Source organism: Anabrus simplex, chromosome 1 (genome assembly GCF_040414725.1).
Source record: "Anabrus simplex isolate iqAnaSimp1 chromosome 1, ASM4041472v1, whole genome shotgun sequence".
Taxonomy (NCBI): domain Eukaryota; kingdom Metazoa; phylum Arthropoda; class Insecta; order Orthoptera; family Tettigoniidae; genus Anabrus; species Anabrus simplex.
In genome coordinates, this window is record NC_090265.1 from 1,553,738,371 (window position 1) to 1,553,755,769 (window position 17,399).

The following is a 17,399-nucleotide window of genomic DNA, read 5'->3' on the forward strand; positions in this document are numbered from 1 at the left end:
AAGTGTGAAACTGACCTCCAATATTCATAAACATTGTACATCTTTTTACGGCTGATGATGACCTGGACTAAGGTCAAAACCGGTCCCATTTAAATAGGAATGTGATTACTGCATTTCCTTCTTTTAAGTATTGAATAGGTTGAACCTCCTTTTCAATTATTTAATTTTTAACAGGCAGTGTAAATGCAAATCTAAAGTCACTAATTTTTCATTTATGATTTACGTTGTGTATCATTTTCATTTTGAATGTCGCTTCTTTTTTTTACCTTGAGAAAGCTTTTCTAATCATAATCAGAAGTTTACTCACACTAGTTAATAGTTTGTTGTCAAATCACAATGTTATGATCCTATTTTAATAATTCTGTTCCTAGAAAACCATTGATTTTTTTAATACTCTAAATTATTGGAAACCCTGGCCTAGTATTGCTCAGTGTATGTGTTGTAATTTATGTTTGGCTTTAACCTACAGATAAATATGTTGCTGGATTTTCTGGTAAGTAATTCTACGAAGGCGGATCAAATATAAATGGGAATTTGAATGTCTCTCTCGTGTTAGTAGTAATTCTGAGGTGGGGTTTTGCCAGGATCTTGGTGGGGGTGTCTCGAGAAGGGGACTGTACAGGCTAACGACGGTGGAGAGCTGGGCTGCTTCAGTACACCATGTGTGAACAAGAGGTGCATATGTCTGTTGCGCAGTGCATCATTATCAAATTTATCCCGGATTTTGAGATGGCTCCGTGCACAGTTTGGGGAAGAAACACTTTCACAGACTCGAGTGTATGCGTGGGCTAAAAAATTTGTGGCAGGAAGAGAAGCTGTGGAAAATGAACCTCATGAAAGGAGACTGCGGATAAGCATCACTGCAGACAACATTGTTGCCATTCGTGACATTATTGATGAAGATCGGTGAATAATTTACGGAAGTGTTCAAACCATCATCTGTGATGAACTCCATTTCAGAAAATTGACTGCCTGGTGGGTTCCTTGTCTCCTCAACCAGGAACAAAAACTTGATGCCAGGGAGTTTGTCAGAGACTTCTACGTTGCTACGAGGAGGAATGAGAGGATTCCTTGCGTCGTATTGTGACTTGTGATGAAACTTGGCTGCATCATTACACCCCAGAGTCAAAGCAAGCAAGTATGGAGTAGCGGCGAAAAGACGAAGCAGGTCTGGTCAAGGCTAAAACGCCCGTCTGCCTAAAAGGTGTTTACAACCGCTTTCTGGGACTCCGCAGGTGTTTTGCTGGTGGATTTTCTTCATGAACAAAGCACAATTAATGCAGCCTATTACTGTTGCGTTTTGTATAAAGAAAAAGCTGCGCATCGCAATAAGCGACACCAGCAGCCGATCTGAAACATTCTTCTCCATGATAATGCAAGGCCGCATACTTCCCCTTTAACGCAGGAAAGACTGGAGGAAATTCACTGGACACCTCTGGAACACCCTCTGTACAGTCCAGATTTATCGCCCTGTAACTACCATTTGTTTGGACCATTGAAACAAGACCTAGGAGGACAGCGGTTCGATGATCATGCAAGTGTAGAAGATGGAGAAAATGTGTATCGAAGGCAGGACACTATGTAGAAAAGTGATCTCTCTATGTGTAATTGTTTTGGTTGACGCAATACATTTTTAGAAGTAATTCCCGTTTATGTTTGATCACCCACGTAAATTTTGCTTACATATTTAGGCACAGATTGAAAGGAAGTTGTGAAAAGTGAGGTGTAGTATTCACATTAGCTTAGAGATGGAATGGCTGTTTTGTGTAAGATTCCTTTTACTGTACTTATGGTTTGTGAGAGTTACTACATTTTCTTGTAAATTGTAATTTTGGAAGATTTCATATGTGGAATAAGTGATGTGAGACATTAACACACCATTATTTTTTTAAGATTGACAGTTTTTTTTTTGGTAATTTGTTTATTTATGTTTCAGCTTCCAAATTTATTTGTAAAGCCATTAAATTATTCTATTTACCATCCAGACATCATATTTGAGGATAATATCCGAGGTCAGAGGACAGTGTGAGTACTACTAATTAGTCTTCTTTAAGTTAGTAAACGGCAATTGATTTTGATAAGATGTAATTTCTGGTGTTTTACATGAAAAGAGTATCTGATAAATTATTCATGACCCTGAAATTTACCTACTAATGCTCAAATCTTATCCAGTAATCAAATTAGTAATTGCATAGTCTGTTGAAGAATGTTGACATACTGGTCTTTTTTTTTTTCAGAGGATTGATGCATTATGTGAAACAAGTGGCTTTACTGAGGACTGTGGGTCATTTGAAGTTTGCTTATGTAAAGTTTGAAATTCTCAAAATCACTATGCATCCTGAAGATGGCACTGTAAGGATTCGATGGCGTATTCGTGGTTTGTCTGCTATGAAGGTAAGATATTGTCTCTACAGTTGAATCTTGAAATTGCTCTGATATAGATTTTACATCATTGATTCTCCTCTCCAGCAGGTTGGGTGTTGGAATGAACTGTAAGTTGCCTCCATACACTTCTATTTTGCCACCACTTCTCTTCCAGTATTTACTCCCATTTTAGACTCCTCTTTAACAGATTTTTTTTTTTTTATGTGCTTCAGTCAGCCATCTCTAGGTCTGCCAGTAATATTTCTTTAAAAGATCATTGGTAGTTTTGTCAGCTTCCGGATCGCAAGATTGCTGGATCAAACCCAGCAGACGTGGTCAGATTTTAAAAGGTTGGGAAAAAGTCCATTCTACAACCGTTGTACAAACTCTGCTGACACATTTGGAGCTTACCCGACAAAATTCATTAAATCTCAGCTGTAGATGCCCAAGAGAGATCCGTTTTACTCTGCTATATAGTAGGCCTAGAGTAAAACTGAATGTAAACATTTACGATCATACTGCCAGATTGGGTCAAATTAAAATGCCTGCACAGGGTAGCTGAGGCATTATTATTCTTCATGAGGTATATTTTGGGCTTATGCCGTGTAATTAATTGTAAACACACTCAACGTTTCGAAAGGAATCTTGCCTTTCTTCATCAGGACAACAGAGAAAAGAAACCACGTATTAATGGTTGCTAGGAGAAAGCAACAAGGAACTTGAAATGGTGCCCAAAGATGTAAAAGGTATGCCATTTTAGCCCCCTGCTAGAGACAATGAATGGCAACAGCAAAGCATTACTCTCTAATGGTTCTGATAATAGGTAGCCATGATTCACTGAGGTTGTAACCTGTATCGTGATTGAAATTATCTGGGTGTTTACGTATTTCAACCGCCTTCCTGATAATTCTTGGGCGATATTGCTTTATACGGGCAAGAACATCCACTTCTTGGAACAAGACATCATGACCAGGTGTTAAGGCATGATCAACAGCTGATTTATCAGGTTGGTTGAGTCTGATACATCTGTTATGTTCTTTGATGCAAGTACACACCGTTCTCGTAGTCTGCCCAATATAAACCTTGCCACAAGTACAGAGAACTCTGTAGATGCAGGACTCTAATGGAACTTTTTGCTGACAGCGGCTACTTTCCCAGAGTTTGGTCAAAACTTCTCCTGACTTCTACCACAACCCTAAATGACTCCACCAGGGAAAAGCCACTCTTCTCCAACTCGGTGATTGCTCCCGGCAGCTTGTTGAAGTTTGAAGATGCTCCCTTCCTTAAATGGCGGAACGCTGTTAGTGCTGTGTGTGTGTGCTCCCAGTTTTCGATCATTAGCAGGTGTAGTAAAGGCCTAATTTGTTACGAAAATGGTGAATTTCAACTTTTAAAAGTGTGTGTTGTTTGCTTCACATCATCAATCTGTGCTGTACAGTGGATTTTTGCAAATATAAACAAAATTTAAGTATGGGAAGAGACAAGAGGAATGCAGCCAGCCGGGTAACCAGGACCGAGACGGGGCCTGCAGCCGGCAGCGGAAGTGAGGCGACCCTAGCGGACAGCATTGTTCAGCAGGTAAGAGAAGCCCTACAGTCGAAAGACATTCTCTCGGCTATTGTTGAGGCAATAACTGAAAGTGTCACAAAGGCCGTGGCTGAACAACTTAAGGCCACCCTGGACTTCAACACTGAGATTATCAATGAACTTAAAATTGATATTAAAAATAGGGAAATTGAACTGAAAGCAGTGCAGGATGAACTCAAAAGGAGTACTGATGCTTTGGAGCAATATCAACGTAGAGGAAGTGTGTGTGTGTTCGGAATTCCCGAATCACCTAATGAGAATACGGACGAACTTTCAGTCAGGTTGTTTAAAGATAAACTTGGCCTTGACATTGCCGTGCAGGATATTGATAGGTCTCACCGAGTTGGCAGGCCGGGGCTGGGAGTGAAACGCCCTATAATAGTGAAATTCGTAAGCTATAGGAAAAGGGAGGAAGTCTTCCGTAACAAGCGCAGGTTAGCAGGCACTGGAATCACTATCAGGGAGGACCTGACTGCGGCTCGCACTCTCATATTAAAGGTGGCTGTAGATAAATTTGGAGTGAGAAATGTCTGGACCATACAGGGACGCATTGTTGTAAAAAGAGGGGAAACCAGACACAACATAACAACAATGGATAAACTGAACGCTCTCAAATAAATGAACAATACCATAGTGTAGTATCTCACCATGTGTATGTAGATTCTACTGTGAAATAGCTTCCTAGTTCCTCAACTGTTTCTTCCAGTGTGATTTCTTCATTTGTAACAAATTCGTAAAATAGTCGTATAGTATTCACCAGTTCTACCCAAACGTACAAACTCTTTCTCTTCTACTTATTTCTGAAATTCTCGCCGGCAGGTGCACTTAAAGCCTGGGAGTACAGCACCTTAGCTAAACGCTACTCTAGACTAACTCTTCAACTGTATATTAGTGTAATTTTATTAGTATCCTTATTTAATTATTATTATTATTATTATTATTATTATTATTATTATTATTATTATTATTATTATTATTATTATTATTATTATTATTATTATTATTACTTATTTTTCTATTGAAATGTTCAAACATATGCTATGTGAATTTAATTATCTGCGTGTGTCTGTCAGTGTGTGTGTGGTATCAGTGTTTGTTCCAGGAATGTGTCACCTACACTTTAAACATGTCAGCAGCTGGTGTCCTTAAAACTACTGTTACAGTAGATGAGGCATTCCTGAGTGTCATTGATCCGAGTGTACTCCAAGACGAAAATAACCCTCGTGTACCTTCACCAACTGTCCCCAACCCTCAGCCTGCTGAACTGCTATTGAAACAATCTCTGTCTCAGTTCTTGCTAAGTCTACAGTGTTGCCATATCAATCCTCTCTCACTCCTCAGTCACATAGATGAAGTTTGTTCGATAATATCAACCTGTAACATGCATATTATGTGTATTACTGAAACCTGGTTATCCGATAAAATTAGTTCTAACCTTGTAAATCTAGAAGGATATACTCTCTATCGGCATGATCACACTGCCAGACGTGGTGGTGTAGCAGTTTATTGTAGAGATGATCTTAAATGTAGAATAATTATCAGATCATCATCTGGCATCACTCCACATACAGAATGTATGTTTGCTGAGACCATAATTGACCGTCAAAAAGTATTGATAGGAGTTGTCTATAAACCACCGAATGTTACTAATATCTCTGACCTTCTCAAACTAGTACCAACCTACGAGCATATACTACTTCTTGGTGACTTTAACTCAAATATCTTAGCCCCGACTGGCAAATCAGAACGAATTAGCAACCTACTTACCTCCGTCGACATGACGATCTTTCCGCTTGATGCAACGAATCATGTTCATACACTTAAATACACAAGCCATACTGGAATTGACCTCCTAGTTACAAATAACCCGCATAAAGTTCTGAAGTACGGTCAATTTCTTGTACCTGGCATATCAACTCATGACTTAATTTACCTGTGCTACTCTCTACGTGTACCAAAATACAGAGCTAAATACATTAGTTATAGGGATCTGAAAATATCGATCTACAACAACTCCAAAATAATGCATACAGTTTACCTTGGGAAGATATAAAGCAGTTGCAGGACACAGACATGAAAGTGAGAAGATTTAACTCTCTACTCATAGGACTATATGACAAACATGCTCCAGTTAGGCAAGCTAGAGTCACTCGCTCGCCTGCACCTTGGTTAACAAGCGATATAAAAGCAACAATGGCTCGCCATGACGCAATGTTCCGCCGATACAAGGAAACAAATAATGAATTAGATTTCGAACAGTATAGTCTTTTACGTAACAGAACAAAGCAATTAATTCGCAATAGCAAATTTAATCACATTAAAAATGTAACACGGAACTTAAATGCACGTGAAACCTGGAACGAACTTCGAGCTATGGGTGTTGGAAAATGCAAAGAGACACATATGCCAACTATATCTCTCGATACACTTAACTCTCACTTCGTAACTAACCCAATAAAGGAATCTCAACCTCAAAATCATATCAATCTAAATAAAATAATCAGTGACCTTACAGAAAACAAAAATAATTTCTCTTTTCACTCTGTCAGTGTAAATGATGTAAAGCGTATTTTAAATTCAGTTAAGTCACAAGGTAAAGGAGCAGATAACATCCCAATAGGCTTTATAAAAAACATTATTGGCGCGGTCCTACCAATTATTACCCACATTGTAAACCACTGTCTCACCACAGGGACGTTTCCAACTGCATGGAAGGATGCTCTAGTAACCCCAATATTAAAGCATACAGGTACCACAGCAAATGCGCCATCTGATTACCGGCCTATTTCGATTCTTCCCCCTCTCTCGAAAGTTCTTGAACGAGTTGTACACGAGCAGCTAGTAGAATTCTTAACCAGACATTCTCTTTTTGACCCATTGCAATCTGGCTTCAGAAAGGGACACAGTACTACGACTGCACTTCTTCGGGTAACAGATGACATAAGACTAGCAATGGACAAACGGCAGGTGACGATACTGACACTCCTTGACTTCAGTAGTGCGTTCGACACGGTATATATAGACATATTATTATCCAAGCTACGCTCTCTGCATATCGGCCCGATAGCCCTTAATTTTTTTAAGTCGTGCCTTACAAGTCGTGCCAGTGCGTAGTGGTAAACAATCAAAGATCCCAATGGGCTGTAAAATCATCCGGTGTCCCTCAAGGATCTGTTCTAGGGCCCTTACTGTTCGTTTTGCTTATTAATGACATATCTTCCACACTTCAGTATTGCAACTACCACTTATATGCTGATGATATGCAGATATACAAACACACCACTATAAACAATTTACATGAAACAGTTCAGCACATTAATTCGGATATTGAAAGGCTTACCGCCTATGCTAAAAACAACCACTTACTCCTAAATCCTCGTAAAACACAAAGTATTATCATAGGAAACTCTAAATTATTACATGTAATAAGCAATATCAATCCTCCTCCAATCATAATCAATGACATTGCTGTACCGTACCTTAAAATGTAACTAATCTTGGAATCTCCATCAATGAGAATCTGACCTGGAATGAACACGCAACAAATGTATGTAGAAAGGTTCATGCATCTCTATATCCCCTGAAACATCACAAGAATTCTTTTCCTCAAAAACTTAAATTAAAATTAATCCAAGCACTACTATTCCCAATTTTAGACTACTGTGATACAGTACTAGTCAATCTAAATGCTGAACAAGCTTTGAGACTTCAGAGAGCAAAAAACTCGTGCATACAATATGCCTTCCAACTGCGACATGACACTCATGTTACACCATATTTCAAAACATTGGAATGGCTACGCATAAATGAACGAAGGAATTTTCACCTAATGACACTTGTTTACCAAGTGCTTTCGATGAACACTCCTACTTACCTCTCTTCTAATTTTCGTTTCCTTTCCTCATTCCATGAAATTAGTACCCGTTCTGGTTCCCTACTTGAAATTCCACTAAGTCGAACGAATTCCTACAATCATTCCTTTTTAGTTACCACATTGAAACTCTGGAATACACTCCCAATGGACATTCGGCACCTTACTTCCTCTCATAAATTCAAATCTGCCTGCAGAAAGTTTTTCTTGGTAACATAAAACTGAGTTGTGTGAGTCATTGTGTGTATGTTGTGTGAATGGGTTTTCTTCATTTATTATTATTATTATTATTATTATTATTATTATTATTATTATTAGTAATTATCACATTAATTGCTGTACTGATATGTATGCCTAACTTACCGCTAGTCTTAGAATTATCTGTCTGTATTATTATTTCTTTTTAGAATTTCTATGTCTTTTATGTTTACATTTTTAAATTCTGTTTATAGTGGTTAAGTGTAAGAGAGGGCCGTGAGCCCTAACTTCGCCACAAATGTAAGTCAGGAATAAATAAATAAATAAATAAATAAATAAATAAATAAATTTTACGCATGGGATATTAGCTCCCACCATTACAGTGCCAGGTCTATAGAAAATTGTTGTTGGTCACTGTTCACAGTGGACTGGTAGAAAAGCTGCGATGGCCAACGCTTTCTGTACGCGTGTCAAATGCATCGCAGGATTTCTTTGTTGATATATATAGTGTCTTTTCACATTTGATCTGAAAAATAATAAAATTGACTTAAATTACAATGTTCCTGTATCTTAAATTTCTACAGCTGGGCTAATAATGCTTAGTATATAACATGCATTTGTTTCATAAAAAAAAGAAAAAGACTATTACAGGTGATGTTTCCAGAAGTACAAAACTTTAAAGGGTGAACAAGAGAATTTGTAACTTACATGGAAATATGTCCTCAAAAATGTTCAGTTATAATCTGGCAGTTTTCTGTCGAGTTAACCAGGTAAAAAAATAATAAAAATGACATGAAACGATACCTGAGTAGTGTAGAGGAGAGATCCTTCTTATATGCTTGCCGGGGACTCACCAAGCTGCCCCTAGCAGTATTCTTACTTGTATGTTTTTGTTAGGTCATCAGCCCAGAAGCTGGTTGGATCCTCAAATAGCACCACCAAAGGCTATGCAGTTATAGGGAAACCGCAAAAACCAATGGCAGAGCCCAAATGAGGCGTACTAGGCAAGATGAGGAGTGAGGTAGTTTGCCATTGCTAGGGACCTGAAAAATTAGCATCTATTTGTTTCAAAATTAGCATCTATTTTTCCTAAATTAGCATCTATTTACAAAGTTAAAATAATCGCATGGTATTATTAATTTTAACGATTTCAAGTTTATGAAGTGCAGTTATTGTCCTTGGTTCACACACAATACAAATTCATTGTTCAAACGAAAGCATTGTCAGTACTTCCGCATTGCTTTTTTTCAATTTGCACCATCTGTCTGTAACAACTGTGTTGTAATGAGACAACATGCGCTCGCTATCTACATTGTTCGTTGGGGTCCACAACAACTCAAGACAGTATTTAGCAAATATGCTGAACTCTGTCTGAACTGCAGTTAATGCAAGCACGACATCACATTTTTCACTTTCATCTGGGTTTGAATTGCATGTTTCAGAGAACAGTAACCAGACCAGATATCGTTTCGTGAGAGATCTGTTACTCCAAACAATTTCTCAAGCTCATCTAATTTATCAGTGTTATTCAAAATTATATTTTTTGGATGCAAAACTTGAGAAATTGACACAAAATTGCACTGTGAAGAATGAGCAGCTTTGACAAATGTGTATCTACATGCATCCTGCTGTAGAGAAGTGAGCTTAATCAAAGCATCATTAGTTGCCACAGAAAAACTCCCCTCACAAATTAAGGTAAAACTGGCATCAAGGTTCTGCAGTTTGGGGTAAAGGAGATGAGAGGTAGGATACAGAGACCCTTCAAGTTCAGTAAGAAGGTCAACCAATCCAGCTGCATGATCTGTGACACAAACCATGCGGGAGTGAAGCCTATTCACTTCTCGGTCACTCAGATCAGTCAGGTACTTAATACCACAGTTGTTGATGTCTTTCATGTCAGACATCTTGAAAAACGTAACAACATTAGTAAAGTAAGCACTCAAATAGAAGACAGCCTGAAACCAGCTATTCCATCGGGTTATGACAGGTGCAGGAAAAAGCTTTGCTTCCTTTGAAGCACCATACTTCGATGTTAAGAATTGTAAATAATTATATTTTCACTTTCCTGTGTTCAAAAATGCAGACTTTACCATCACAACCACATGATTTAAATCTGTCATCACTGTGACCCAACTATTACCAACTAAGCTGATCTTATGTGCCCAGCACTGTACATCATTAAATGATCCCCTATGACCACACTTAATGTTTCTTAACACCGGGTCATGTACAGGGCACTTTCACTAACAAACACTTTAACTGCATCATATGGTACACTATAACTGCACAGAGCTTCTAAAACAGCACGAGAGCAGTTTGTAGCATTTCCTGCATCAAGATAGTTCACAGAAACAACGTGCAGCTCTCTTTTCGATCCGGCTGGGACTTGGAATATGATGATAAAAACACAACGGCCCATTCTATCTCTAGTTTCATCACAGAGTATGTTGATATTCTTCCCCGCTAGAGCCTCTGCTGTTCTTTTCTGGTGGTCAGATGCTACTTCTAGAAAGGAAGAAAGACCTCAAATTATAACAAAATAATTTAAAATTACTGGGTCAATTGGGTACGGGTAAGATAGTTCGATATGGAAATCGCACTCAAATTCGGTATCCTTCAGTTTTGCGTGTGGTTTCGATGTCGTAATACCTAAACCGTACCCGATCAATGAAATCGAAACTTACCCGGTAAATATACTTCACGTAGAGTTCTCACGCATGGCAGCTCTTCATTTGAAAACTCAGTGATCCAGGCTCTTAGCTCTTTGTTTTCCAGCTTTTCCAGAGGTATATTTGCTTTGGCAAATACTTCAGCTGTGCGTTTCGAGAAGTTATCTCTGAAAATTTTTTGTCTTTTACAACTATCTAACTGTGTAAGCACAGAAGATTGCTTTCTTTGAGACGTACTAACAGCAGGGATTGAACTTTCGTTATCGCGTCGCTTACCCACGTGTTTTTCAGATTTAACATGTTTCACAATGCTATCCTTTTTTCCCCACCCAACTCGGCAATTACAATACTTGCAAAACACTGTTGTTGAATCTGTGGCATATAAACCATCCTTTGCATATTGCTGAGCCCTTTCGTGCACAGTTTTTGCCATGCGCCCCATAACCTAAACAATAGCTCAACTTTCTACTGTTCACTAGTTTCAGTTCAATCAATCAATACTGATCTGCATTTAGGGCAGTCGCCCAGGTGGCAGATTCCCTATCTGTTGCTTTCCTAGCCTTTTCCGAAATGATTTCAAAGAAATTGGAAATTTATTGAACATCTCCCTTGGTAAGTTATTCCAATCCCTAACTCCCCTTCCTATAAATGAATATTTGCCCCAGTTTGTCCTCTTGAATTCCAACTTTATCTTCATATTGTGATCTTTCCTACTTTTATAGACGCCATTCAAACCTATTCGTCTACTAATGTCATTCCACGCCATCTCTCCGCAGACAGCTCGGAACATACCACTTAACAGTTCAACAATAATAAAGGTGTTTCAATTTATTCCACCTATTCAATACTTATATTTTCACTTATAGTTGTTACATAATTACATTCTTAGTTACATGGGACATGTTTCGCCCTCAATTAAGGGCATCTTCAGCCTAAATACAATAATCAAAAATACAACTAAATTAAAAGTGGAAGTTAAATACAATCATCAAAAATGCAACTAAAATAAAAAGTGGAAGTTAAAAGTTCAGTCTGTTATTAAAATTCGGAACAATAAAAATGTGAAAAATGATAAAATAAAAAGATGCTAATGGAAAACTGTCTTATGATTAAACTATAATCTTGTCGGAGACTAAAACTTCTATTAAAATTCTAATTAAAACAGTTCATATAAAATATTGGAAAATCAAAGTGGTAGTAATAAAAAGCCAACGACATGAGGGCGTGTACACAAGCATAAACTTGATTGTCATGAATACAATCTTTTCAAGGCCGCTGATGAAATTCGTAGCAAGTAAGGCAGAAGCGTCTATTGAAAAATTGTAAGAGGCCGTTAGTACCGGTAGGTAATAAAATGGCTGAATCCTTGCCAGAAAATGTCAACAGATGCAGAAATAAGTTTTCTGTAAGAGAAGGAAAAGAAGAAATAAGAAATTGAACGTAAGGAGAGAATTCAGTCTTACATAATTTTGAAACAGATGAGGACTTACATGTAAGTGGAAGTTGTTATTTGTTAACTACTGTTGAGTTGGTTGCTGCCCGTCTGTTGGCTCTGAGTTTGGTGTTATAACTGTGCTGCAGAGGCGGTAGTGAACTCGGAGGGGAAGGAATAGGGGAGTGCGGAAGGGAGGAGAGGATGGGTGGAGTCAAATGTGACGAGGCTGACAAAGGGGCGGAGTCAACTGCATTGCTGGAAGTAGGCCTAATATCTGTAGGTATGGGAGGAGTATTAGGGTTTGAAGAATTAAATATATTAGGTATCCTAAATTTATTCAAACTGACTTTAATAATTCCGGCATTAATTCATGTAGCATACTTTTATTGTCCGTGGTTTCATTGAGATTCTTTTGCTTATTGTACGTCTGATCTAAATAGATGTATAAACTTCCTAATTCGTTCAGCATTCTTCCTTTTTGTATGTTTCTAATTATCGCTAAGTCTTTCTCTATGGATTCAAATCTGTGACCAGTCTCCCTCATATGCAAACTCATCGCTGAGTATTTCCTATGTTTTTCCGCGTTAACATGTTCCATGTATCTTGTCATAAAATTTCTCCCAGTCTGTCCAACATATGAAAAATTACACTGAGTACATTTAAGTCTGTATACTCCCGATCCTAAATAACGATTCTTATCATAATTAACTTTTTTATGATTAAAGAATATGGACTGGTTAGTATTAGTAGTTCTAAAAGCTATATTAAAATTATGTTTCTTGAATACGCTAGTAATCTGGTGTATAGCTGAATTATTAAAAGTGAATGTAGCATACTCAGTTTTTTTGGTCTTTTCTGGTATCAGATTCGTAGATAATTTGTTCTTAATTTTATTGATTAATTTGTTGATCATTTCTATTTTGAAACCATTTTGTTTAGCGAGGTATCTAATATAATTTAATTCTTTCTTCAAATTCTTGGGAGATAGAGGGATTCTAAGTGCTCTATAAATTAGACTGTGAAAAGATGCTTGTTTATGTGAACTCGGGTGTAAAGAGGAATTGTTTATAGTTGTAGATGATTGTGTCGGTTTTCTAAATATTTGGAAATCAAAAGTGTTAGCCTTACGCGTAACTGTTATATCTAGAAAATTCAATGAGTTATCGACTTCATCCTCTCTCGTGAATTTCAAATTAGGTTCGATTTCATTTAATTTATTTAAGATTTCTTGACTATTAGTGACATCTTTGTTTATGATTACAAATGTATCATCTACATATCTCAACCATAAATCTATTCCTTTAATTTTTGCTATTATTTCATTGTGTTCGATTGAATCCATAAATATGTTGGCAAGGATGCCCGATATTGGGTCACCCATTGCTAATCCATTCTGTTTATAAATATTATTGTTAAATGTGAAGTAATTATTGTCTAATAAGAACTTTAACAATCTAGTGAATTCTTCTACTTCCATTTTACTAAGATTACTGTGTTTACAAATATTATCATGAATGATATTAAGAGTTTTATCTGTCGGAATATTCGGGAACATATTCACTACGTCATACGAACACATCATCTGGTTTGGAAGTACGCCAAATCCAAGCAAAATGTCACACAAGTCAATGGAATTTCTTAATGGTTGTTTATTATTAAAAGTGTAATGTCTTTTCAAAAAATTGTGAATGTATTTGGAGACTTTATACGTGGGAGAATTACGGCAATTGATAATCGGACGAATCGGAATATCTTTTTTATGTATTTTGGGCATAGCTCTAGTTTCCGGGAGCCTAGGATTCATATTGACAAGTTTTAATTGTTCTTGTTCAGTAAAGAGAGATGTGGATCTTTTAAGTAAGGCTTTTAAGTTGCGTTGAATTTTAGCTAGCGGATTTTTTGTTACTAATGTGTATTTGTTATTATCAAAAAGTTCTTCAGTTTTCTTGATATATGTATCTTTATCCATCATAACGATCGCACCCCCCTTGTCAGCCTTGTCAGATAACAATATTATAGTAACCAAGGCTGACAAGGGGGGTGCGATCGTTATGATGGATAAAGATACATATATCAAGAAAACTGAAGAATTTTTTGATAATAACAAATACACATTAGTAACAAAAAATCCGCTAGCTAAAATTCAACGCAACTTAAAAGCCTTACTTAAAAGATCCACATCTCTCTTTACTGAACAAGAACAATTAAAACTTGTCAATATGAATCCTAGGCTCCCGGAAACTAGAGTTATGCCCAAAATACATAAAAAAGATATTCCGATTATCAATTGCCGTAATTCTCCCACGTATAAAGTCTCCAAATACATTCACAATTTTTTGAAAAGACATTACACTTTTAATAATAAACAACCATTAAGAAATTCCATTGACTTGTGTGACATTTTGCTTGGATTTGGCGTACTTCCAAACCAGATGATGTGTTCGTATGACGTAGTGAATATGTTCCCGAATATTCCGACAGATAAAACTCTTAATATCATTCATGATAATATTTGTAAACACAGTAATCTTAGTAAAATGGAAGTAGAAGAATTCACTAGATTGTTAAAGTTCTTATTAGACAATAATTACTTCACATTTAACAATAATATTTATAAACAGAATGGATTAGCAATGGGTGACCCAATATCGGGCATCCTTGCCGACATATTTATGGATTCAATCGAACACAATGAAATAATAGCAAAAATTAAAGGAATAGATTTATGGTTGAGATATGTAGATGATACATTTGTAATCATAAACAAAGATGTCACTAATAGTCAAGAAATCTTAAATTAAATGAAATCGAACCTAATTTGAAATTCACGAGAGAGGACGAAGTCGATAACTCATTGAATTTTCTAGATATAACAGTTACGCGTAAGGTTAACACTTTTGATTTCCAAATATTTAGAAAACCGACACAATCATCTACAACTATAAACAATTCCTCTTTACACCCGAGTTCACATAAACAAGCATCTTTTCACAGTCTAATTTATAGAGCACTTAGAATCCCTCTATCTCCCAAGAATTTGAAGAAAGAATTAAATTATATTAGATACCTCGCTAAACAAAATGGTTTCAAAATAGAAATGATCAACAAATTAATCAATAAAATTAAGAACAAATTATCTACGAATCTGATACCAGAAAAGACCAAAAAAACTGAGTATGCTACATTCACTTTTAATAATCCAGCTATACACCAGATTACTAGCGTATTCAAGAAACATAATTTTAATATAGCTTTTAGAACTACTAATACTAACCAGTCCATATTCTTTAATCATAAAAAAGTTAATTATGATAAGAATCGTTATTTAGGATCGGGAGTATACAGACTTAAATGTACTCAGTGTAATTTTTCATATGTTGGACAGACTGGGAGAAATTTTATGACAAGATACATGGAACATGTTAACGCGGAAAAACATAGGAAATACTCAGCGATGAGTTTGCATATGAGGGAGACTGGTCACAGATTTGAATCCATAGAGAAAGACTTAGCGATAATTAGAAACATACAAAAAGGAAGAATGCTGAACGAATTAGAAAGTTTATACATCTATTTAGATCAGACGTACAATAAGCAAAAGAATCTCAATGAAACCACGGACAATAAAAGTATGCTACATGAATTAATGCCGGAATTATTAAAGTCAGTTAGTTCGAATAAATTTAGGATACCTAATATATTTAATTCTTCAAACCCTAATACTCCTCCCATACCTACAGATATTAGGCCTACTTCCAGCAATGCAGTTGACTCCGCCCCTTTGTCAGCCTCGTCACATTTGACTCCACCCATCCTCTCCTCCCTTCCGCACTCCCCTATTCCTTCCCCTCCAAGTTCATTACCGCCTCTGCAGCACAGTTATAACACCAGACTCAGAGCCAACAGATGGGCAGCAACCAACTCAACAGTAGTTAACAAATAACAACTTCCACTTACATGTAAGTCCTCATCTGTTTCAAAATTATGTAAGACTGAATTCTCTCCTTACGTTCAATTTCTTATTTCTTCTTTTCCTTCTCTTACAGAAAACTTATTTCTGCATCTGTTGACATTTTCTGGCAAGGATTCAGCCATTTTATTACCTACCGGTGCTAACGGCCTCTTACAATTTTTCAATAGACGCTTCTGCCTTACTTGCTATGAATTTCATCAGCGGCCTTGAAAAGATTGTATTCATGACAATCAAGTTTATGCTTGTGTACACGCCCTCATGTCGTTGGCTTTTTATTACTACCACTTTGATTTTCCAATATTTTATATGAACTGTTTTAATTAGAATTTTAATAGAAGTTTTAGTCTCCTACAAGATTATAGTTTAATCATAAGACAGTTTTCCATTAGCATCTTTTTATTTTATCATTTTTCACATTTTTATTGTTCCGAATTTTAATAACAGACTAAACTTTTAACTTCCACTTTTTATTTTAGTTGTATTTTTGATGATTGTATTTAACTTCCACTTTTAATTTAGTTGTATTTTTGATTATTGTATTTAGGCTGAAGATGCCCTTAATTGAGGGCGAAACATGTCCCATGTAACTAAGAATTTAATTATGTAACAACTATAAGTGAAAATATAAGTATTGAATAGGTGGAATAAATTGAAACACCTTTATTATTGTTGAACTGTTAAAAATTTTTCAATACGGACCTAAAATGAGGTTTATGACATGTAACATACCACTTAGTCGAGCAGCTCTTCTTCTTTCTCTCAATTCTTCCCAACCCAAACATTGCAACATTTTTGTAACGCTACTCTTTTGTCGGAAATCACCCAGAACAAATCGAGCTGCTTTTCTTTGGATTTTTTCCAGTTCTTGAATCAGGTAATCCTGGTGAGTTTCAGTTTTGAACCAAAGAGAACAACAGGAAAACAACACTGCATCTATCTCGTTATTTCCATGACACTCGATTTACATTTCGATAATAATCGATACAGATCTTATTCCCCTTACTATTCCCATTGTAAATATCGATTAAAGTCAGCAAGCAGCTATTGATCGGCTACTTTTCTTCATCGATCAGAACGATCGAAAGATTTATGCATCATATTTTGAGTATTTCTGACGATTTTACCTAAATATGTTGTTTTCGCCAGTAAAATAGCACATTTTGCAGAATTTGCACCAAAATCGCATTTTGGGTCACAATTCGCATTTTGTCGCACTTCTATTTACACGTAAACATTATTTTATTCCACATTAGAATTACCGTAGGCTTGGATTCAGTACAAGATTCAAAAATTCGCATTTAT

The 17,399-nt window shown here is 36.5% G+C and overlaps 1 protein-coding gene across 2 annotated transcripts in view; it reads left to right on the top strand.

The window, feature by feature from the left end:
* Window positions 1-17,399, top strand: part of LOC136858506 (uncharacterized) — a 103,412-nt gene that overhangs the window by 44,584 nt on the left and 41,429 nt on the right. For both annotated transcript variants that reach the window (XR_010858643.2, XM_067138099.2), the window contains exons 3-4: window positions 1,937-2,025; window positions 2,238-2,394. Coding sequence is in view for 1 of the 2 variants with exons in the window: in XM_067138099.2 (XP_066994200.2) it covers window positions 1,937-2,025; window positions 2,238-2,394 (246 nt within the window). In the remaining variant the exon portion in view is untranslated. The remainder of the gene's footprint in view (window positions 1-1,936; window positions 2,026-2,237; window positions 2,395-17,399) is intronic.